General features: G+C 43.3%; 1 protein-coding gene across 14 annotated transcripts in view; it reads right to left on the bottom strand.

Annotated features, from left to right (window-relative positions):
• The window catches only part of TANC2 (tetratricopeptide repeat, ankyrin repeat and coiled-coil containing 2), a 713,825-nt gene that overhangs the window by 9,079 nt on the left and 679,740 nt on the right, over nt 1-25,006 (bottom strand). For 11 of the 14 annotated variants that reach the window (XM_048830451.2, XM_048830452.2, XM_048830456.2 and 8 more), the window contains 9 exons: nt 23,410-23,503; nt 17,579-17,712; nt 16,595-16,718; nt 8,552-8,727; nt 8,135-8,267; nt 7,564-7,593; nt 6,556-6,647; nt 3,200-3,346; nt 675-775 (listed from right to left, as the gene is read on the bottom strand). In XM_048830451.2, the coding sequence (XP_048686408.1) occupies nt 675-775; nt 3,200-3,346; nt 6,556-6,647; nt 7,564-7,593; nt 8,135-8,267; nt 8,552-8,727; nt 16,595-16,718; nt 17,579-17,712; nt 23,410-23,503 (1,031 nt within the window). The remainder of the gene's footprint in view (nt 1-674; nt 776-3,199; nt 3,347-6,555; nt 6,648-7,563; nt 7,594-8,134; nt 8,268-8,551; nt 8,728-16,594; nt 16,719-17,578; nt 17,713-23,409; nt 23,504-25,006) is intronic. The other 3 variants (XM_048830453.2, XM_048830454.2, XM_075123671.1) reach the window with 1 other exon arrangement.

Genomic DNA, 25,006 nt, shown 5'->3' with positions numbered 1-25,006 from the left:
GAATAGCATTGACAGGTTCTGCAGGGATCTCGTCTCCCTGGGCCTTCAGGGAGATTTAATGAGGGAATCCTCCTGGCTGCATCTGAAACGTAGCGAGATCTCACTATCACATTGTTCTAGTGCCCAGTAGGATGCATGAGCTATTGCTGAAAGCACACTGGCTGGCATTTGCCCACAAAGTCACTGCACTACTAGTAGCCAAAATTTTGCCTTGAAGAAGACCGCTTTAGAATGGACCGATTCATAGATTCCTAGGCCAGAAGGGACCATTGTGACCATCTCAGTGTCGTACCTCCTGCAGAACACAGGCCATAGCAATTCTATGAATGAATCCTTGCTTCCAGTCCAATAGCTGCGGGTGAACTAGAGTGTGTCTTTTAGAGAAGTCATTCAGTTGTGATTTGAAGCTGCCCAGTGATGTAAGGTGCTGAGAATATTCCAACAAACTCAACTACAACCAGCTTCTCAAAAGTTCACATGAACATGCTCCACAGGGATTACTAAATAAGGGAGGATGTTGGTTTTGGGGTCTTTTACAGCCGCCCTAGTCAATGTTCCTTTGCAATTTGTTCTTACGGGGATACTCATGTAGTTTTGCATGGTCAATTCCTACACCACTGTGCCCATACTTGCAGAGAACAGCCCCTCTCACTTCTCTCTCTCTCTCGCCTCACCTGCTGCTGCGTTTGGCCCTTGCTCTTGCATAGTAAGCTTCATAAGATTTCGGTTTCAGCTCCAGTGCTTTAGTGGCAAATTCCTCCGCCATTCCAAAATCCTGTCATTACAATAGGTGTGTAGATAAGTAATTGAATATATATATATATATATAAATAAAAAATATATACAACTTGGGAACAAAACAAAATTATATGGACAAAGTTTTTGCATGTAGAGTTGGAAAACCTGATGGTACTTTTAACATGGATCAGACATCATTGATAGCAAGAGAGCTACAACGGTGTCCAGAAGAGGCAAACCCATTTCATAATGTTAGACACTGTACGGCACCCACACTAACCCAAGGTGAAAATTTCTCTCAGATTTGCTCCTTTCTCTACCTCTTGGATCCCAATAAGGGCATGCAGTCCCTGTGCAGTAACCTACATCCTACAGTGAACATCTGCTCTCAAAGAGACTAGAAGGTCATCTCAGGAAGGATTTTCCACTGTTGAAACCATTAGGAAACCCTTCCCCCCACCCCTCCACTCCCCCCGGTGACTGTGTCTGGCACACACACTAACACTAGGGATCGTGAATAACACTCCTCCGGGAGGAAAGGGATATCGGTGCCTATATAGCTATGTACACCAATGAACAGGTACAACTGTAGGACCCGTTCGCAGTGCACTCTCTCTCACTTCCCTCTGTTCCTCCCCTTTAGGGACTACTTAGAAAACACTGACTTGGGGGTGAAGGGGAAGGTGGTGGAACAGAATGCAGATTGGTTAAAATGCTCGTGTGTGGCATTGCCATGAATGGTACATTATCGGCTAAGGTATAACTCTTCCTGATTGCCCGTCCCTTGACCTTGTCTTCCCTAGTGCCCATGTGCCTCGCCACAGAGCTCATGTGAGCACTCAATAGGGTGCCCACTTGCCAGTTGGGTGGCTTTGGTACAGCACCCGCTTGCCCATCATGTCTAGCAATGGCTTTGAGCTGCAACAGTCAGCAGTTCTAGGATACGGTGTTTAATACAATTCCTTTTTGCTTAAAAAATAAGCAAGGCAAACTCCACTGGGCTACAAATGGAGTTTATCAGGGCACACTGGCTGCAGTCACTCATGAGTGTAACTTGGAAAAGCTTTTGGCATCTTATATACTGAAAAGGACTTCTGTGAACCACAGCTGTGTGCTACTTTACCAGTTAATACAACGTTCCCAGGCAAGTATGCACTGTCAATATGACTTTGATTTTGACTGTATTTGGCTCATGCAATACTAATCATAATGCACCAACCAGGTCATTTGTATCTTAAGAAAACCATGTCTTCAGAACAGAAACCCACGGAGGAAAGCTCGCTTAGTTTCAGTTCTATTTCCAGACACTTGCCTTTTATTCAAATATCTTTTCTGCTTGGTTTAAAATTGATTAACTGTTTCTTGAACATTTCAAGGCTTCTTATGAAATAAATTTCTGCACCCAAATACACAAAAAATGATAAGAGTGGGTCTACAGGGACTGATTTTAGTTTGCATTTGCAATTCCAGTCACTCAGCTATCGAAATCACTTTTCAGAGGATGCAATCTGTGGTTTAGATGTCCATGTGAGCTAAATTATGGGTGCAATGATATGCCCCTGCAATTTTGCACCAAAAAAAAAAAAAAAGAAAAGGAAAAAAGAGGAAGTTTTAAGGCTTGGCTGAAAATTTGGCCCTGAAAGTGCAGGCTTAGCAGAAAGTTGGCTTGTTTAAAGGTGAGTTTAACATCTCTGTAGTGTTCTCTGATTGTTGTGTTGTTTGCTAGCCAGCATTAAGATCACTACACATGTCACTTTCATCTATCTCCTTCAACAGCTTAAAGAAATGAAGGCATCACAAAGTCCCCTCCCTTGCAATATAATCCTGGCCAGCACCTGGGTCTGATGAAGACTTTCACTTCTCAAATCTTTGGAGACTGGTCAGGTTGTGGAGATGTGATGCTCTCAGAATCCAGAGAAGGGGAGAGGTGGCATGTGTCTCTTTTGGAGGAACAGAGAGACTCCAGAAGATTATCCCTATGTGCAGCTAAATTAGAGCAGGGGGAAGAACAGGGACATGGTGTTCTGGGAGGAGGGAGGGAGAGTGTTTCTGGATGAGTCATTGCCCTGGGGAAGTGAGAGCTCTCTAAGCTCCCTGATTTCAAATTCATTGGTATTCAAATGATCACATCTACTGACTCCACCCCTCACCACTGCCCTCGATATCAGAGAAATACTAACCTCTCCACCCTCAAATTCATATTGTCATCAGAAATGAGTAATAAAAAATTCAGAAAGCTCTAAACATGGAAATGAATTTTTAATCATTTGAAATGAGTATTAAATCACTACTTTACTTCTTCCGAATTATAAATACCAGTGCTCTGTGAAGGACAACCAGGTTACAAAGAGGAGAGATTTCAGAGGCCATAGCAGAACTGTGGGAGAGACACACTCTGTTATGCGCAGGCAGGAAGCTGGCAGCTTGCTCTAAAGGGACTTGAAGTGTGTGTGGAACTTACGTTCATTTTCCTTCGACATCGGGAGAGGTTGAGGAGGAGTGACACCTTCAGCTCACGGAAGGTTTTCAGGTCTTCTCCAAATCCTTCTCTGGGGAATTTCTTCAACGCATACTGGTAGCGCTGTGCAGCTTCCTTCACTTTACCTTTCTAATAGAAGGGTAAGATGTCAAAATACATCACTTGGTTGACTGAAGAGTGGCAGCAGCTTGTTAATTGCTGAAAAGTAGCCCATTAATCAGTTGCAGTGACTGTATGGGCCAGGTAACACCGCTTAGGTGCTGTTCTCCTTTTCAGAAAGAACAGCCAGAACATTTGATCAAGGGAACGGTTTCTAAACTGGAGATGCATTCTGCAAGAACTGCTCCCCCAGTTCATGCAGAGATCTCAAGCTACAGTAGAAAACAGAGCAGGAACTTCATAGCAACAAGAATCTATTTTATAGCTAGATTTGTTTGAGTTTGGCTGCCACTGCCCTGTCTACAGCAACAGTCTTGGGTGCGTTCCTCCAGTCCTGCAGCACAATACAGAAACATTAATGACACTGCTTTACAAAAACATTATGGACAGTTTCTTTAAAGATTCTCCTTCTTCACTGCTAGAAATTGGCTTTAGAGCAAACTTCTCATTGCCCTCCTTGGTCCTATCTTTTAGCTGGATGGCAATTGTATCTATTTCTGGATTTATTGGTATAAGCAAACAAATTCCCTCTTTTAAGAACTCCTTGGAACTGCTGGAATTGAGGCATATTTTGTAGGTAAAGTGCTGTGCTCCTTGTGGGAGATGCAGGGCCAGATTAACCCATCACTGGCCTCTAGGCAAACATACACCTCTGGGCTCTTACCTTCTAACACCAATAACAACAAACTGACTACATGACATTAATACCACAGTACGTTGACATAATTCCACTCAAACGGCAGGGGATGCAGAAATAAGTTAAGGTCCCCATAGTAATATTCGCTCACCCATACTGCACATAGGGCCAAGTCCTTAGCCCAACGCTCAGTCAGGCACATCTGGCGTACAGGGTTACGGCGTCTGCACCACTCAGGTTTGGGCTGGCCATCCCTCCGTCATGATGAAAGGACAGCTAGGCCAAACCCACGTGGCGCTGTGAACCCACATGTAGAGGAGGTCCATTCTGGTTCTCCCCCCCAAATTGGGCCCTAGGCACATGCCTAGTTCGCTTATGCATTAATCCATCCCTGGGGAAGTGATAAGTGCTTTAGAAATATCACAGAGAGATCAGATAGAATTCCTTCACCCACTACTGAAATGCAGCTACCTCTGGCATGTAACATGGCAGCACTATTACATAACTGTTGGGCAAGGGCACCTGAAGGTGGACACTTTCTAGATGTCATATACTGGTTACTGTAATTTCCAACACTGATGTAACGAACAGTTAATCTAATAACAAGCACCCTGATGAAGCGAAAGATTTTTTAGAGTAAATTCCATACGCTGAAGGGCTACAAGGTTGAAAGTTGTAGAAAATCAGACTGAACGTTGCCCTTTCTTCTCACATGGATGGAAAAGGGCACGGCATGTAAAAACAGTATCATTCTTCAAAAGGATCCGGTAAAATCTGTTCTATACTGGGTATGTTTCCCTCCCCATGTGATGTGCTGCCCTGCAAGCTATGCCAGGCACTCAGGCTGGAGTGAACAATTATGCGTAGTGACCTCTCCCTGGGCAAATGGCAGTATTGAAAGCTGCTCTATGGCTTGACTGTGCAGGGGACATCCATGTGAGGAGAACCTGGAGACGCTTACTATGTGACCTCATGGAAATGAGGCACAGTCAAAGAGGGTGCCCTTTGAGCGTGTTGGCTCACAGGTGATTCAGGCGCATTTCTTCTTGTTCCAGACAAGACTGTGACATCTGGGCCTTTGCCGTGCATTGGAGGTGGGGCGGAGCTGCTCTGCCTCAGGAGCAGCACTGGAGATGCTGTGTCTCTGGCAGGTCCAATGTCTTCTGGGCTGCTCCGTGTGCAACTGGGGAGCAATTTGTTTCACCCATTAGAAGGGAGCAGCTTGCTCCTATCGGCCAGTGTATGAGGGGGACAAAGCCATGATCCCACCTCTTTCCCAACTGCTTTTAGGCACCCTGACTTTCTTGAGGAGGAACAAGTAGTCTTCGCATTCCCTACAGACTGAGCAGCCCAAGGATTGCTACGGTGGGAGGCCCATGAACAGACATGTATGGGAAGAGGGATGCATGCCCCTTTCTTTCACCCTGAGCTAGTCCCTCTGGGCAAGCAGGGACTGTGTGTGACATAGAAGCAGACATTCAATCCCTATGAATGAGTGTTCTGTGTTGCTCAGCAGAAGCCTAAAGATTAATGAGATCCACTGGCAGACCTCCTCAGCTTGAAGGATGGTAGCTATTGCCTTTGTTCCGGATGGAGGATTTGAGTCTGGTGGAATCCTTAGGGCTTAGACATGGGAGTGAAGGGGAGGCCTCTCTGAGGGGGAGGATAAACCTGGTCGTATTATTGTATCTTAGATATTTTTTTTTTAAATGCACAAATTTGACACATGGGCAGCAATGGGGGAATAAAAAGAGGGAGGGGAAAAACGGGAATTAGGACACATGCAATTCATGATTATCCAGACATTAATTTTGCAGCTGCAAATATTAAGCTTTAAAATCCCTGAGACTCAAGTTCCTCAGTTGTGTCATATATCCCTGGCAGATGAGTTCAGTTATGGTGCCAGCTTTGCATATTTTCTACTTCACTCTCAGACTCACTCTGAATCATCGTTGGACTTACAGCTTCTTGTGTGTGTGTGCGAATCTCCAGGCATGGAAGACCAGCTACAAATAAATGCAGAGCAAAGGGCCTCTATTACTGTCATTGTGAAATGTCACCCTAATGGTAATGACAGGCTAAAAAAACCATGTCCTGAGAATTTGCTTTCATTACATGGACATTTTTTCCTGTGACACTCGTATTGTGTTTTCTCCTTGTTGTATAGGAATGACTCTGCTACATAACAATGACACTGCCAAGCTACATCATCAGTGCTATAAAATCCCTGTAAAACGCTTTGGTTCTGGAGTTTTCAAGGAGGAAAACCAGTGAAGTCTCACCTCGCATCCTAACCATGCAGATGTATTTTGCTTTGTTTCAGCCCTGTTTAAATTTAGCAATCAGAAGGTAAAACTCCTCTGCACTGCAAGAAACGCAGTAAGTGTTGTTTTACTTATAGAAATGTGGCTCTCTCTTGGCTTGGATTAAGGGGGCAAGTGTCGCCGAGCAAACGGACACCTGGAGAACAAGACATCACACCAAGTAACTCCGTAGCCCTCTCACTGTCATCCCTTGGAAAAATCTCTGCTTTCCCTCTCACCTTATAGAACATGTCCCCCTCCTCCATCAGCTTGCTCAAGAGGATGATCATGATGTCTGGTTTGGAGGTGGCCATCGCCCAGGTTGCTGGACCTGTAGTGTACAGGATGCATGATGGGTAAAAAACTCATACAATGCAAGGGTGGTAGGAAGCTAGGTGGAAAAAATATCCTGGGGTGGGAATTTCTGCTGGAGAGAACAACTTGGCATGGTCAAGGAGCAGACTGCTTCAAATTAAAGAGCTGGCCGTTCATCTTGCATTTCTTAAATGAACACCATCTTCGACACAATGTCTTTCCTTTGTATTCGTTTAAAAAAAGAACCAGGTCTTTCAATGATCACAAGAGGGCAGCACATGTTGTAGAACAAGCTTTGGGGGAAATGGTTTGGTTTAAAAAAATGTTTAAAGAGGAAATCAAAGTGATTACATAAAAAAGCATGTTACATAAATATATATAAATTTAACAGAGCTAATCAATAATTCAGCCACCTAGATATTAGGCCTAGGTTTTGATTTGAAACTTCATATGATGTGAAATACTAAAATGGAAAATTCAGTAAGCTGGAGAATATAACAACAAAATCTTTTAGGCAGAGCCCGCGCTGCAGCAGGTTATTCTAAGGTCTTGTTCCCACAATTGACTCCCCACAGGCAGAGATCTGCACCAATGCAGGGTCTCACTGACTTCAGTGAGTGCAGGCATCCACCCATACGGAGTCAACTGAGGTCTAATACAGTGAGAGAGCAGCAGTAAAAATTTTAGCAGAGTTCATTAGTCTGGGTGAAGAATGAGTCAACCATATTTTAAAAGGGGATCCAATGTGTTTTTCAGGGTTAGTTTTTGAGTTCAAGTTATTCTCTGCAACAGTCATAAACAAAATATTTTAAGGTGAGGGAAATTAAAAGATTAGGGGTAGAGGGGAATGCATGCAGGCTAAATCAAACAGAAGAAGGCAAAGCTGACAAAGTCATCAGATCAAGCCTGATGCTGACAGCGATGAAATATACCTCGAGGGCGACTCGGTAACGTCTGACAACCTTCAAAGAAAGGAGAAAACAAAAGTTGTAGGAGGGGGGGGAAATGGATGAAGGTGAAAAAAAACAAAAACAAAGAAAGGAAAAAGCAGCAGTGAGAGGCAGGCAGCAAAGAAGCCAATGCACCAGCAAAATCCCCTCCAAGGGCAAGGTAACGGGAGTGGCTGTGTGGAGCAGCGCAGTTAACGCTAGGATCTGAAAGCATATACAGAGCATGTGAAAGCAGCAGCTCACAGCAATGCATGAACAGAGTACTGTTGATAGACCGGGACTAGTAAAGGTAGAAAAGCATTACCATAGGAAAGGCCTCGCCAAAGAAACCGCTGCTTATTGGTTACGTTTGCTAAGTAGTACGGCAGCAAAAATCACAGTTTAACAAACAGAACATGACAGTAAGAACTCTCGTGCTGCACTCTGGGTAGGAAACAGCAGCTCCCCTTTAACATTCACACAAATGTTACATTTACACTGCAGAAAGCAGACCCTCTCCCCAGACGTCTTGCTTTAGTAAACAGCTCAAAGAGGGGTTCCCCCTTAGCCCTACCTATCTTTGCTCCTTTTTTCAGAAGAGTGACCACGACGGAAGTGTTGCGGCACCCCACGGCCCTGTCGAGTGGGCGCATCCCGCTGTAGTCAACATGCTCAATCATGGCACCATGGTCCACCAGAAACTGAACCTGGAATGATGAATGCCAAAGTCACCACTGCCCTATGCAAGACCAACCGGGCATAATTCCATGCCACGTGTATGGAGCTCCTGGGACTTATCCTGGGCCCATCACTACAATATCTGAGATAAAGTTACTCTTGCGTTGCTCTAGTCTGCAGGTCTGGGTGCTACGTGAATGCAGGCAACGTGCTCATGATTAACAATAACATGGGTGAGACATTTGAGCACTAATATTTTATGGTATTTCAGCTGATTGCTTCCTTGTTCTGCAATTATTAACATGGCACTTACCACCTCTGCATCACCATAGAAAGCTGCCAGGTCCAGGGGAGTGCGTCCATTCTTGTCAGCGTGGTCTGTGGCAGCTCCATTCTCCACCAGGGAACGCACCACAGAAAGATGGCCCTTCAGACAGGCCCAGCTAAGGGCAGTCAGTCCTTCTTTGTCCATTAGCGAAATGGACCCACCTGAAAGAGCAAGTGCAAGTCCACGTAGGAGCTCTCTCTTGTACAGGGCTTGGTACTATTCAACAACAACAGTAATCACACTTAGCACTGCTACACAGTAGCACTTTCTATTTGCAGAGCGATGTACAAGTGTTAACTACTTTCCCAGGGTTCCCAGTCTGACTATCCCTGTTTTTATGATGGAGCCGTTAATTGACTTGCTCAAGGCCACATAAACAGTCAGTTACAGAGTCAGGATAAGGACTCAGGAGAGTTCTTCCTTTAATCACTGGACTATGATGATCAATCCATCAACCTGGCTTTCTGTTGCTTTATGTTCCTGTAAGTATAATTAAAGGGAAACCTAATGGCATTATTAAAGAAATGAACAACATCAAACTTCTTGAGATCCCAAGTCATTATGGACCAAATCCTGAGCAGCTGGGCTGGGCACTGGGCAGGTGTGTGCATGGAAGAGATGGGAGTGAATCAGCTCCCCGAGGATGCAGAGCAGCTAGAAGCTGCTTCAGCACCACAGTTCCCGTAGCCACTGCAGCTCTCATGCCATCTCTGCAGCAGTTCTGCTACCAGGGCCCCGGCTATGTCTCGAAGAGAATGTGGCGCTAACCTCAAAAACCTGCGTATAAACAGCTTCTAAAACAACATACAGGACAATCAGATCCTGTTCTACTGACTTGGCAAGGCCTGAGCTCAGGGGTTTTGGGTTTCCACAGCTGCAGGAGATAACAATACTAATAAGTGACGCAGAATTCAGGGAATGCAGCTACCTGCTCTCTCACCAGGTGCTGCAGGGAGGTAATGAACCCTGAAATCATCATCTAAAGGTGAGCGAAAAGCCAGACTCTAATATGAGACGAACACTACCTGAGCATCAGCAGTGCTGCACACGCAGTGTTGGACAGTCCCTGCCTCAAAGAAGTTCAAAATCTAAATCAGTCAGAGGATTAATGGTACCTTGAGGTTGGATAAACACTTGGGAAACCGCTTTGTTTTTAAAGCGGAAGACAGCTCCTGCTCCACTGTAATATTACAGTGATTTGGGGCTAGACTCGCCAAGCATTTACAGCAGCTTGAACCCTAGTGGAAGGCCATGGCAACTGAAATCTACCAGAGAGGAGACTGCGACTAACTGGAGTTGGTTCACACCAAAATGCACTTTGTCCCCACTTAGATCTGTAGGCTTTTCTGCCAAACTCCTTATGAATAGCTAGTTGGATTTGAGATCCCTCCCCACAGACATCAAGAAGCACACTCTTCTCTGTCAGGAACCCTGCCGATATGGATAGAGTCTGGAAAGAGATGCAAAGGCATCCTGGAGTAATGAGTCGTAATGGCTCTGTCTACACAGGACAAAAAGGTGCTTTTTCAGATGAGTTAGCTTAATTTTATCAACCCCACCTCTCACCCTCCACAGCACTCCTGTAATCACAGTTTAAACATCTTTGAGATCAGTTGAGCTGGTGGTGTTGTAGTTATCAAGTTACATTAACTCAACTGAGCTAACTTGATGGGATCCCTTGTGGGATCAGACACTGTTGACTGAGAGCCAACAGGAGAGGGACCCAAAGTTTTCTTGGACAGTCGGGAGCTACTGAAGGATCATCCAACTTCTGTCTCTCATGATCTAGGTCAGAATCTTTGGCATGAGGGAGGGACATGAGAGAACATAAATAACTAGAGTATGTGAACACTGCTCTTCACGGAAAGGGAAGGGTTCTGTTGCTAGAACAATGGCAATGTTTTCATTCCAAAGTGTGATGAAGGGACCTAAATCAGCTGCATCCCTCTGAAGAAAGTGCTTTTCCACCACCCACAATCATGACTCTATTACCAACAGGTTGAAACACTGTGGTATTGAGGTCTTCTTCTCCACTAGGTAAAATGACAATCTCCTGCAAATTCTATCACATCCACTGGGGGTTCTTGACTGGTTCCAAATGCAAAGGGATGACTTACAGCCATCCTCTCAGCAAAAGCAGGGGAGCCAGAAGAATGTATTTTCCAATCCTCTTCATCCATCTAGGTCAATGTATTCACTGGATAGACCACAAACCCATTTAGATTATCCAGACAACATACCTCGGATATCCGCAGCCTTATTCCTTGCATGTTGGCTTCAAATTTCCCTTTGGAGAGGAGCAAGAGCCTAACATGCTGACACAGGCAAGTTCACTTGGGATACAACAAGAAAGTCTCCACTGAAAGCTCTAAACACATTCATGGCGCCATGCTTGGGCACAACCTCCAAATTGGAGTGTAGAATGCCAAAAGGATGTGTGGCAACCTCACGGGACAACAGAACCAGATGTCTCATTCAGAAACAGATGGTACATTGGTTCACCAAGAGGCATATACCAAACATAGCTTGGATATACACATGTAAGCCCAGTTTTAAGTACCACCAATAGCAGCTCCTCTTAATCTGACAACCTTCTCCTATACTGTCCCTCACTCTGTCCTGAACAGCTTTTAAAGCTGCATGAAAGGGTCAGCTAGCCTGTAGTCAGCCAATCAGAGAGCAGCATGCTCATGAAAGTGGTTACAGAGGCATTCTCTTTTCCTAGCTGCACTCTGGGGATCAAGCAGCCAAAGGTTTCTGCTCTATTTTCTTCCAGAATCTTCCTGCATAGGTAAGTACAACTCCCATGAGAATTGGGAAAGGCTAGAAGCCACAACAACCACCAGCCTTTTTAATCCTTTCCAGAGATCAGGACATGCCCTATTCTAGGGTGACACATGAAGACCCCAGGGTATTGATGCACCAGTGCAGCTTTAAGTGCACAACTCAGACTGCTTCAAGGATGTCAAAATGCTGCTCCTAGGCCTATCATGCCTGACCGCTACACAAGTGCTAAATCCATGAGGCAGTCATTGCTCTCAGTAGGATCTACATTGGACTCTGCTCACCGTGAGGAGTGACTTTCCTTAAGGTCCTTCAGACCCACTTAGCACTGGGGGAAGCCAAACATGACACAAGCCACTAGCCCTCAACTCTGTCAGGTTAGGGTGACACCCTGGAACTGCTCCCCTATGTAGGTGAGTTGTGATTACTGCTGTGGCAGGAAAGGCCCTTTGTGTGAGTGCATCCAGAGCATGTAAAACTGCAGGGCTGCTTCTCCTTGTCCAAAAATGAATCAGGCTAAAAACAAGATTCAAAGTGTGACCCAGTCAACAATCAAACAGTAAAAGATTTACCTGACAAAGAGACACAGACAAGAGAAAAAGGGATTGCATCAAACGCACGAGTGATGCACTGAAGCCTCAACAAACTAGAGAACCTTTTACATTTATATTTGAAAATAAGTCAGTGAATGAGATTGTAAGAGGGGCTCCACTTCAATTCTCAGTCAAAAGGGCCAAGGATCTGCTCTAGGATCACCACGCCTGGCAGAGTGACACGCAGCAACAGATGATGGACGGTGCAGATTGCATCTGTACAGAGAAAGGAACCCAAGGGCAGCTACAGATCAAAATGCCCAGGTAGGTGTGTGCCTCCGCTGGGGAAGGAGTGGTGGGTGATTTCAATAGCTTAGGACTCAGTGCTATGAAACAGAGGCACACAATCTAGAGAGGGTGGAACAAATACGACTTGGACCCTTGGAAAAGCAAATATATTTTCAGTTGTTATGAGGGATAGATTTTTGCAAACTGCTTTTAAACTAGTCCCTCCCGATGTGTGGTATAAGAGCTGTCTCCGCATTGTCAGACAGAGAGATCATGCCATTGCCTGGTTTACAAGTTAAATTGGAACGCACAACCTCTCCACACTAATCCAAGCTGTCGTTTACCAAGTGAACTCAAAGTGCTTGCCTCTGTAATCTTGGCACCACTGGAACATATGGATCTAAGCCAAGATTTTTCACAGCTGGGTCTGCCAGCACTTCAGAACTGAGGGATTGAGGGAGAAAGTTTATTCTGTTGGCTGGTAACTGTCCACACCATCCTGAAACTTCACTGCTCCCCAGAAGAGATGGGAAAGCGAAAGCAAAAGATACATTGATGATCCAGTGTCTGGACCAGGAAGACAAAATATTTAGAGCTCTCTTGTGCCTGTTGAGTCTGTTTAAACAGCTGTTTTGTATATAAAGAAAGCTTCTTCACTTCCATGCTAAAGGTCCTTCACTTTACTGATGTTGGAAAGCAGAGCTTGCCAGTAGTATAGGAATATTTCGGAAGGATGATGGATATCACCACCTGATTCACTTAAAACAAACATCTGCTGATGTTGTGATACACCCAAAACCATCCCGAACCACTGACCTCTTCCTTCCCTCCCGCTGTCTTTTGCACCAAGTAGTATAAGATTGGTGACTGTATGAGGCAAGATGCGCTGTGTCTGCTGAAAAGCATAATCAATATCCAATGTTTCAGATATAATCCAAAACCGAAGAGATCTCAAAATTCATGTAGAGTTCTCATGCCTCTGTGTACTGCAATTCCAGCTCAACATATGACAGAATTCCATCCAGCTGCAGCCCGAAAATGTCCATGTAATGTCCACATGCCCAGCAATTCTGGATACTACCAAGAACAGCAGGTAATTCTGCAAATGTGAATTTCAAATTGATTGATGACAGTAACTCTGTTAATAAAACGTGTTTACAAATGCTGCCTCTGCTAATCAAGTACAGTTAAATAAGATTTGTGTTGCAACTTACTAATTAACACTTATGGTTTCTGATTCACACTTTGATTTTAATGAAACGCCGAACAGGATTTCAAAGCCATTGTAATTAAAATGCATCATCTAGTGCTATATTCTACCTGAGCTTGGTTTAAGTTTTCAGCTGTATGTTTTATGCTAGTGGATGCTAATTAAGCTATTGTATTGCAGAGCATCTCTTATGAAAGGTGATTTTCATATTCTTGACCTCTCTACCCCTCTAGGGTCATGAAGCTCAGAGGGAGATTACACATGAACCGGACTTTTCTGACTTTTTTATATCCAGGACCAGATTAGCTGATTCTGCTCTTTCATGTTTGCTCTGCTACGTAAAGTTTTCCATCCAGTGGAAAGTTTTCCATCCATTCACCCAGGTTTAAAGAGTGCGCATCTCTCTCATGTCTGTTAAATAATACTCATTTTAAGATAGATGGAGAGATGCAAAGGTCAGAATTTTAATAGGGGCAAAAAGAATAAGGATGATTAATGAGAACAATCTCAAGAGCGGGCCCATCTCGCTCTACAAGTCACAGCACTAAACAGTGGGGATCGCTGGGGCATATACTCCCAGAATGGCCAGGGTGAGCAATGGGAATAATATTTTAAATAGCTACGTAAATAATTCTATGTAAGAGTCTTACAATTAATATTTTAGCCAGCAAGAATACTAGATAGACACAGCTACTTATGACAATAAGGAAAATATCCCTCCCCACAGTGGTTTGAGTTTAGGGAGCATATCTGAAAAGAAAAAATATGAGGACAAACTGGAGCAAAATATTAAAAGAAAGAGAAGCTTCTGGGGCCTTTCCCCGCTGCCTCCCCTCTGCCGTGTGTAGCTACACACCACGAGTGGGGACGCAGCCTGCCTTTCACTATGGCATACGGCTATGCCCCCACCCTAGACAGCACCGCAAGGACAGGAAAGCGTAGACAAGGTTTAATTACAAGTGTTAAACTGTGTCCCAAACTGTGTTCAATACTGTTTCATAAGCCACGATTGAGTCTTGGGATTTGGTCTTGTTGACGCATGCATTTAAATGGTTTCCATCATGACGCTCGTTATCTCCAAGAAGTATGTTTCCTAGTTTTGATGTGGTTTTTGGATTATATCCGAAACATTGGATATAGATTATGCTTTTGATGTGTCACTGCAACAGATATGGCAATTTCTTGCAATATCATTGAAAACCCTTATTGAATTAAGTTTAAGTATCTTTGGGGTCCATTGTATTAAATGCAAAGTTTATGTATTATTGTGGACTGGGGTTGTATGTAACATCTCTAGGCGGGAGATGTGATGTGAGGCCTGGGAGTTCAGAGGACTATATTGCAAATGTGCCAAAAAAGAATGGAATTTTAGGACAACAAGTGCTAAGTGGATTTCTTGGGGAATACCCTAGGGAGAGCCTAATGCAAATTCTCCACCTCTGGTTATGCAAAAACCCTATCTTTTGAAGCTACGCCCTGAGGAGAGGGTATTTGTCTGCTGATAACCTATTCCCAGAGACTAGACATCAAAAGCCCAAACTGTGTAAAGAAACCAGCTGGTGGTTCTGATTCTGAGGTGAGACAGATATGAACTTGTTACCATGGGGAAAACCCAGTTGTGAGTTTTGAAGGACTGATACCTGCGAGAGCTCTAGGCTGGAGCTGGGATGACCTCTGGTTATCTTTTTAGCACGCATGTGGTTCTTTTATTGTTTTTAATACATTTTCTCTGTAAAACTTGATGGCTGAAGCTTTCACCATGTGTTATTCAATAAGGCTCTCAAATGAGCACATGGCATTGAGGCGATACACACCCAAGACAGAAAACAAACGAACAGCCAAGACTAAGGCCATGACTATTTCAGTCCTATTTCCCTAAAATTACAAATCATGGCTTCCAACAATGAAGATCCACTGGTGGTAGCAACTCTGGGAGCCTTAGTGTAGACCAAGTGCCAGCAGCCACCAGTGTCACCTAGCCTTGCCTTCAGCAGGGTTAGATGACATGGTGGGTAAAATTCCAGCACCCGATCTGCATTGTATAAGTAGGGGCATAGCGAGCAGATCGAGGGACGTGATCGTTCCCCTCTATTCAACATTGGTGAGGCCTCATCTGGAGTACTGTGTCCAGTTTTGGGCCCCACACTTCAAGAAGGATGTGGATAAATTGGAGAGAGTCCAGCGAAGGGCAACAAAAATGATTAGGGGTCTGGAACACATGAGTTATGAGGAGAGGCTGAGGGAGCTGGGATTGTTTAGCCTGCAGAAGAGAAGAATGAGGTGGGATTTGATAGCTGCTTTCAACTACCTGAAAGGGGGTTCCAAAGAGGATGGCTCTAGACTGTTCTCAATGGTAGCAGATGACAGAACGAGGAGTAATGGTCTCAAGCTGCAGTGGGGGAGGTTTAGATTGGATATTAGGAAAAACTTTTTCACTAAGAGGGTGGTGAAACACTGGAATGCATTACCTAGGGAGGTGGTAGAATCTCCTTCCTTAGAGGTTTTTAAGGTCAGGCTTGACAAAGCCCTGGCTGGGATGATTTAACTGGGAATTGGTCCTGCTTCAAGCAGGGGGTTGGACTAGATGACCTTCTGGGGTCCCTTCCAACCCTTATATTCTATGATTCTATGATTAGCTCTCCAACCATTGCAACCAAAGGGTGTGTGTATGTGAACTGTTGGTAACAACAAGGAAGAATTTTAGGAACAACAGTCCAGTGCAGAAACCCTCCAATTAAATTTGGCAGGACAATATTGTCAAACCCGGAAGCATGCTGTTTGATGTAAGAATAGCGTCACTCTAGAATAGCATGCATCCGACAAAGTGGGGATTCACCCACGAAAGCTCATGCTCCAATATACCTGTTAGTCTATAAGGTCCTACAGGACTCTTTGCCGCTTTTACAGATCCCGACTAACATGGCTACCCTTCTGATTCTAGAATCGCTGCAATAGCTCATGCTTTTTTATTTTTAAATTTGAGTTTCAATGTTTTCAACGTATGCATTCCACAAGGTAGGAGGAGGAAACTGTTCAAGGTGCTGAGGGGCCTTGAGACTACCAAATAATGTAATGCACTTACATGCGATCTAACCTTCACCACCAGACAACAGACTGTCAGTGTCCCAGTGATGTCAGTGATTTGATCTTTTGGTTTACCCTGGCCTGTCTCAAACACCAGAGCCTAGTGCTGGGCTCCAACGAAGATCTAACCTTGTGCAAGTAAGAATTCCACGGTGCCTAGATGTCCCTCAGAAGCAGCCATCATCAAAGGAGTCCGACCCTGCTTATCTGCCATGTTTACATCAGCGCCATGGGTGAGTAAGAGCTCTACAATCTGAAACACATAAAACAAGGATACAATTTATACAAAGAGGTTCTGCTGGGATGAAATGAGAGCTGAGATACAGCATAGGAGTCCACCTGCCTTGAAACCTCACCCAAACCTCAGACACAGAGAAAGAAATTACTTCTTTATCTGTATTTTTTCTCCCTGCTAACTGCAGACTTTGGAGTGCCTGACACCTAACCTGTTGCCCAGGCTTTATCTGCCACTGTGTTTTAAAGTGAGGTGTGGCTGGGGGTTGTAGTGGATTAGTTCATGTAGAAAATATTATTGTTCTTAATCTAAACGAACTAAAGTGTACCAAAATAGCATGGTCCTGGCTGCATTACAAAGGCTGTAATAATAATAACCACAATAATCCTAATGATAATAGCTAAATTTACACCAGCACTTTCTATCTTTTAGATAGTTAATAGAGAATGCACCAGGACAGCCACTGGTTCTTTTAAGACAGCCATTAATTCTAACTCAGGTTACATTTCAAGGCTTAAAGCCTTTTCTATTTAACCACAATAATAAGAGTATCGTATTTAGGAGAAACCACTCACATAGCACTAGAAGTAAAGACCTACATCTTCTAAAATGACTGGTGATTTTGTGATGCCCGAACTAAGACACCTTAAAGGGGCTTCATTTTATACGCCCTCTCCAAATGAAACATTGTGGAACATTTAGGCCAAAGCATTTAGCTGGGCATGTCAGAAGCCTGATGGCTGAACATTTCCTCTGTGGAATACTAGTATAAGGGATTATCTCAATGCATAACTCTATAATTACCAAAGACACGCACACCTGCCACCCTAGTCAAATGAGAAATAACTTTTGGAGGATGCTGCAGTGACCTCATTTACCTGCCAGTGGCCTTGTCTCACTGCACTGAACAACGGCACCACTCCACGTCGATTTGGCTGGGCCACCGCTGCTCCTTGCTCTAGAAGCAGACGACATACTTCCAGCTTGCCCCGTCCTGCAGCAGCTGTCAGAGCTAAAAGGGGGAAGAGGGGAGAGAGAGAGGTCTTTTAGAACTGCGTATTTCCAGCAGTAAGAAAACGGTCTGCTTTTCTACTTTCAGTGATCAGAAAATAAAATGTGCTTTATGTTAAACAGATTTTCTTTCAATTTCACCAAGCAAAAGGAGCAGCTCAGCTGGCTTGTACTTGAGCATTACAGTGAACTAAATAATACTAATAAAAAAATTCGAGTGAAAACAAAAAAAAAACAGTAATAAAAAAGCCTAGTTCACCCCAAAAATTGATACCAGAGAAAGAAAGCCTGTTCTGCTCTTTCATGGCAATTTGTGAGTAGCTTTCACTAGGGCTGTAATTTCTGCAAGTAATTTCAAATCTCTCTTCCCTCCAAACATCTGCATTCCCTCCACCCATTTCCCCCTGCTTTACCAGCCCTTCTTTAAAGTCTCACGACTGGCAGAGCTGAGAACAGTCCTGCCAGGATGACCCTGAAGGTTACAGTTCTTATATTCAGGGCCTAGATACTACCCTCATAGGTAGGATTAAAAAAGACAAAGAATGCATAGATAGAGACTATGATATTTTGCTAGTTGTAATTTTCACTATTCACTTATATTTTATTGTCAAAGGTCAGTCCTTTCTGTAAAGAGACTTCATAAGATCCTGGAAAAAGAGTACTGTACGACAAACACCTTTTTCCTTTCCCCCAAGTTGCAATAGACCAGGAAAACCACCCCCAGCTATGATAATCACCAAATAATCTACTGGTATATTTAACTATGAAGTTCAAGGCAGTGTAATTTGAAACTTTAAACATTTCCCCTTGTGCCTCCTGCAGCAGAGAGCTTCTCTGCTGCACAGTACAGCATACAATCCAGGGATTCTACAACCCAGTACATCATTGCTTGGGTATGATTTCAATAGAACACATAAACTTCTGGGTACATGCTTTCTTCACAAACACTTTAAAGCCCTTCCACAAAATGTAAGTTGTATTTGTCTGGTTTCACTAGGGAACCTGACTATGTGGGTTTCTTGAAGGAAGGCAGAGAGAGAGATGGAGTTATTGTAAAATTATTGCCAGCCAGCTGGAAGTTAGTAGAGTTTGTGGTTTTCTTTTTCAGAACTAGTGCAGAGCCGTGCTATCCAAATGGAAGATTTTTTTTTTTTACTATCCCATTTTAGCGTGTAAGATTTTGAAATCCCATCAGGGAAACAACTGGAACACAATGCATATCATCAAGCATTCTTCAATTTAAATGGTAATTCTGCCCTTTGTTTCTGGGCCAGGACAGATCCCACCTGCAAATGCCTTTTCATGCAAAACCAAAATGATCTTTAATTTTCAATATTTCAAGTGCCCTGGTAACATGAAAGTTCCCCTCCCTGGCAAAACGTGCATTGTAAACTCTGACAACATGGCTGGGTTAGAAAAGATACATTGAATCTGAAAATAGATTTAAGTGTAGGACGTGTCTTTTACTTGTCTTCAGTATTAATTTTAGACTTTTCAGCTCCTCCCTCTCCTCCTCAACTTCATGTGTATTTCAGCACAGCTCCTCTGCCTCAGTGTTTTGCTCCTTTTAGTAGGAGTCTGAGCAGAAGGTGGGAGTCTATTTCTAACTGATGGAGCATGTCTCTTCTTCTTTGAAGTTCATTTCTGTGGGATGGCTGATTTAGAGGTGTTGATGGGCTCCAGCGGCAACCCTGTTAATTGTGGGTGATATATTCAACTTCTCTCTGTTCCAAATTGTAGTTTATTTTTTTCTCTTGGGTTTGGGGGACATCAAGAGTTAAAAAAGAAAAACCTCTAAATGCTACAAACAGAAGTGACTATGAAACCCATAATCATATCCATGTGGCTTTGAATGTAAGCTACAAAAGTAGAAGACAGGGACCATGTCTAGTGGTCACAGACAAGGGAGGAATCAAGGCTTCTGGGTTCTGGTCTTGGGCTTTGCCATTGATTCACTGTGTGATGTCTCTAACACAAAATATTGTCAACTATGTAATGTGCATTTATTTTACATTCCTAGTGGGCTCAATAACAATCTATTTTTAAATGCAATTGCGCTGTTTGTAAGGAAAAAGGCAACTTCTCTACTGGGAAAAAGAACCACCTTTCTAATGTGCTTTCAGTCTCCTGTCTTGTACAATCATCTCTTTCATACTCAGAGCAGGACGACACATTTTGATGCATTTATCACCGTTGTATTTGCACCTCCATCTCTGACTGTATTATTACTGGTGACACAGACACTTTCTGCTGGCTTCTGATATTAGTCTTGTATCAGGGCTAAATATTCCATCTGGAACTGACTTTATTGTGCTGTCAGCAGTTCCTCGGTTATCATGTAACTTGGCACTGCAATTCGGTTGACAGTAGGATGATATCATTAAGCCAGGCAGTCACTTTTACTCCAGACAAGATCAGAGAGACAAGCAACAGGTATCAAAACAGAACAGGAACCAATACGGATTTTCAAAGTTGATTAGCATTTTTAGCTTGAGACATTTCATTGCTGCATTTCTCTTTATTTTTATCGAGAATTGTTAAGTACTTTTTGGAAAATAAAACCAAAACGAAGTAAAATGGAGTCTCGTGAGCCACAGGACGCTCACATTACCTATGCAATATGTGTAAAAACTAGAGACTGAGATTTTGACAATTTCCAATATTCCTGGCTGCTCATTTTACCATCTTTCACAAAGGCAATTTTAATCAGATATTGGGCATTCCTTAGAGATGACTCTTCTATTTGAGTGCAATTAGCATGTGAATCAATGCCATTACAAGATAACCAGATGGACTCCAAGAGCTCTCCACAAACAGAAAGAAATATCTAATAGTCATGCCACGAAAAAGCTTTTCCTTTAAAAGGAGCTCTTTGCCAGGGGCAGTAACACACAGAGGGAACAAGGCAAATGCTAGAAGTGTCCTTCAGGGAATAGTCAGGCAAGGAAAGTTTCATGGGATGTATGGAAATGGGAGATGTCTGAGCAGAATATGAAGCTGCTGGAACTGGTCAGGCAGAGGTGCATGGATGAGAAGCCTCCAGGCAGACGTCTGTACAGAGATGATCATGGATATGGGAGAGCTGTCTGAATGTGAAGGAAGACTGCACTGCAAATGGGGAGAGAGTTAGACACTAGTCCAGAAAATCTGTGTGGCTTAATATCAGACTTTGTCAAGTTTAACTAGAGTCATGGGCTATCTTAACTCATGTCCAATGATATCATAGAATCATAGAAGATTAGGGTTGGAAGAGACCTCCGGAGGTCATCTAGTCCAACCCCCTGCTCAAAGCCAGAAAAACCCCAACTAAATCATCCCAGCCAGGGCTTTGTCAAGCTGGGCCTTAAAAACCTCTAAGGATGGAGATTCCACCACCTCCCTAGGTAACCTATTCCAGTGCATCAGAACCCTCCTAGAGAAATAGTGTTTCCTAATATCCAACCTAGACCTCCCGCACTGCAACTTGAGACCACTGCTCCTTGTTTTGTCATCTGCCACCATGAAGAACAGTTAACTCCATCCTCTTTAGAACTCCCCTTCAGGTAGTTGAAGGCTGCTATCAAATCTCCCCCCCCCCTTCTTTTCTGGAGACTAAATAAGCACAGTTCCCTCAGCCTCTCCTTGTAAGTCAGGTGCCCCAGTCCCCTAATCATTTTCGTTGCCCTCCACTGGACTCTCTCCAATTTGTCCACATCCTTTCTGTAGTGGGGGCCACAAAACTGGACACAATACTCCAGATGTGGCCTCACCGGTGCCAAATAGAGGGAGATAATCACTTCCCTCAATCTGCTGGCAATGCTCCTACTAATGCAGCCCAATATGCCATTAGTCTTCTTGGCAATAAGGGCACACTGCTGACTCATATCCAGCATCTCGTCAACTGTAATTCCCAGGTCCTTTTTTGCATAACTGCCGCTTAGGGAGTCGGTCCCCAGCCTGTAGCATGGGATTCTTCCATCCTAAGTGCAGGACTCTGCACTTGTCCTTGTTGAACTTCATCAGATTTCTTTTGGCCCAATCCTCCAATTTGTCCAGGTCACTCTGGACCCTATCTCTACCCTCCAGCGTATCTACCTCTCCCCCCAGTTTAGTGTCATCTGCAAACTGGCAAGGGTGCAATCCATCCCATCATCCAGATCATTAATGAAGATGTTGAAGAAAACCGCATCTGCAGTATCTGATGCTGCTAACCAAGGTAAACGCAACAGAGGGATATTTTAGTGGTTTTTTGACCAAACCTTAAAAATATTTTGGATTACCATCCTCAATTTCAGAGTCTGTTTTCCAATTAATAGCATAACTTGATATTTTGGCATTATTTTTAAAGTAAAAGAGAATACATTTTAGATAACAGTACCTCTGCACTGGTCAGCATATTGACAACAACTCATCTGTAAAAACATTGATATCATTATATGATTGCAATGAATACCTTATCAGTATTCAGGGATCATATCTAGATAACTATACGCTCTATTCCTTTTCCTTCTCCTTCTCTGACTCTCTAAAGTAACATTTATTTGTAAAATAAATTTAGTTAATATTATCATGACATATTTATTCTGTATTTTGGTCTCCTCTGCTGATTCTGGAGGCTTCATCCTTTCACACTTTCCTGCTGTTAGCCCACACCAATCTTGTTATTGTTCAGGCTGCCTGCTGTGCCAATTCTCATCTACACTTTTGTCCTTCACAAGCTCAAGTTACCCAGAGGAGGTTCTTCCTGGTAGGCTCAAATTTTGGTGTTGCCATGAACATGAAAACATTCAGAGGTTTGGTTACATGAGTACATTTTCCAAACGACAAAGTCTGAACCAATTCAAGATGTACTCAAGTGTGTGTTCTGTTTACCAAAAACAATTTAACCACACAAAAAACTACACGTCACCCAGTGTTTGCACCCTTGGTTCAGGTCATTTCTGACTAAAGCTGGCAGGATCAAAATCATTGTGTGGCTACCCGGACAGGAATATCACTGTGATAATATCAGTGGTTTAAGCTGATTAGTGAGTAGAGCACAAACCCTGTAGCTAACATTTAACTAGCTCATCCAAGTTAAAAGCCAATGGCTCCATATTACAGATCTCTCTTTGGCAGAGCACAAGCTGTACCTGTAAAGGGTGTGGATTGAAATGCTGCCTTTTTTCTAGTAGACACTGGGAAGATGACACTTCGAGATTTGCATCCAGGATTATCAACTGGACTACCCTCCATTAAAGTACATTTGTTTAATTGCCAGGTGTATTTTCAATGTTACAATAAAGCACTTACAAACTTGCAGAAAACCAAATGCTAATTTAACATTCAGGAGTTTAAGCTGCAGGTTACTTTGGTGTGGGCAAACATTCCTTTCATAGCTGTGCCAAACATCAAAGTAGAAAAAGAGAGTTCTGAGCTCATCTAGCTGAATACAGTGGAACATGTCCCAGAAAAGATTGTTGGCCTGATTTTCAGAGGTCTTGCACACCTGAATCTTCCAGGTACTCAGTAACCCCGAAAATCAAGCCATGCACTTTTTGGAAAAATAATAAAGCAGGTTACAGAGCCTATTTTGGCATCTACAGGGAAGTTCAAATCGAAGAAACTGATCCCCCTCAGTAAGTCATGACACACGCAGGTCTAAAATGTGTATTTGATATTAGTGGAATCCACAAACACAACCATGAAAGATAGAAACTGCAGCATCTATAGAAATTACCTGTCTCTCCCCACAGGCTGTCAAAGCTGTTGATCTGTGCTCGCTCCACCTCCTCTTCATCTTTTTCTGGAAGATCGAGCAGGTAGGAGACGATCTAAAACAAAGAGACATGTCAGCTCATGAACTTCAGCATGTTATATATAAACTGCTGACATCTTAACGTACGCTGTTCTGAATAAACAAAAGAAAATGAACAAAGTCTCTGCCTGGCACCTCAGTGTAGGTAAATATTCTTCCCGAGATCAGCAAGTGAGCCTGCTGCCCTGTACAAGGGAAAAAACAAGTCTCTTGAGACAACTGCACATGACGAGCCTTTATAGTGGTGCTACCTAACAACTCAGAGGCTGTGTGTGTTTTGTATACAGATTATACTGTGCATGCAGTGACTGTTCCATAGCTCCTGGGTTACCCAGAGCGACCAGTGAAGAAACAGTGCTTTAGTGACTTTCATCTTTGGATCTTGAAGTGCTTTAGAAAGGTGGGTGAATACTAACATCCCTGTTTTATTGATGGGGAAATTTAGGCACAGACAGGTGATGTGAGTTTCCTAAGGTTAAAAAGTGAGTCAAGTGAGTGTAGACCAGAACTCCAGTCTCCTGATTGTCTTGAGTTTCAGTCACTAGATTGGGCTGCCTTTAGAAAGAATTAGCTCCTTCCTAGCATGAATCAGGTTTCAGAGTAGCAACCGTGTTAGTCTGTATCTGCAAAAAGAACAGGAGTCCTTGTGGCACCTTAGAGACTAACAAATTTATTTGAGCATAAGCTTTCGTGGGCTACAGCCCACTTCATCGGATTCATGCTCAAATAAATTTGTTAGTCTCTAAGGTGCCACAAGGACTCCTGTTCGCCTAGCATGAATGACATTTACGCAGATCGCTTAAAGGTACCAACATAGTTTCCCTGGCCATTGTAGACTGGGTTTCAAAGAAAGGAATTAATCTCCTCCAAGGGTAAATTTTTGAAATTGGCTAAAATCTCCCTAGTGCTTGGTAAGATGATATGAGAAAGCAAGAGATAAAGGAGAGAACAGAGTTTATAGACAGACAAAGGTACATTTTTCTCATCCAAGAAGGGACACACAAGGCAAGAGTGGGGCAATAGTGCCTATTGTACTCAGCATAGCAACCTGACGGCAGAGAAGGGCAAGAACATCTCTCATGAACACAGCGTGCAAGGGGCTATGAAAAGAAAGGGTTTCAGTTACAACTGCCATTTCTAAGCTGCCTGCCTGGGCTGTCCATTACTGAAAAGCAACGGCACGTACAACACGGGCCCTGGGGAGCCTGAAGTCACAGACTAAACCAGTTGTCAATCAGCTTTAATACATGCTTTACTGCTAGAAGAAAAATGGTCATGCTTGTTATGTCAGCAAACTGCTTAATCAGCTGAAGTAACATTCCACCTTAACTTTATTATAATTATAAATTATATACATTTTAATTATAGTATGATTATTATATTATATAATTACTAATTATAACACTGGCTTTCCACCTCCCTTGGCTGTCAGCGTTTCAGAACATGGACTACACATCTTTATTTGTCTGCGAAGTGCCAGGTCCATTTATAGCGCTGCATACACAGTAAACTATTCTGA

The sequence above is a fragment of the Caretta caretta genome, chromosome 27 (genome assembly GCF_965140235.1).
Source record: "Caretta caretta isolate rCarCar2 chromosome 27, rCarCar1.hap1, whole genome shotgun sequence".
NCBI lineage: Eukaryota > Metazoa > Chordata > Testudines > Cheloniidae > Caretta > Caretta caretta.
Note: the sequence above shows the minus strand (reverse complement) of the source record. Positions and strands in the feature narration are given on the sequence as shown.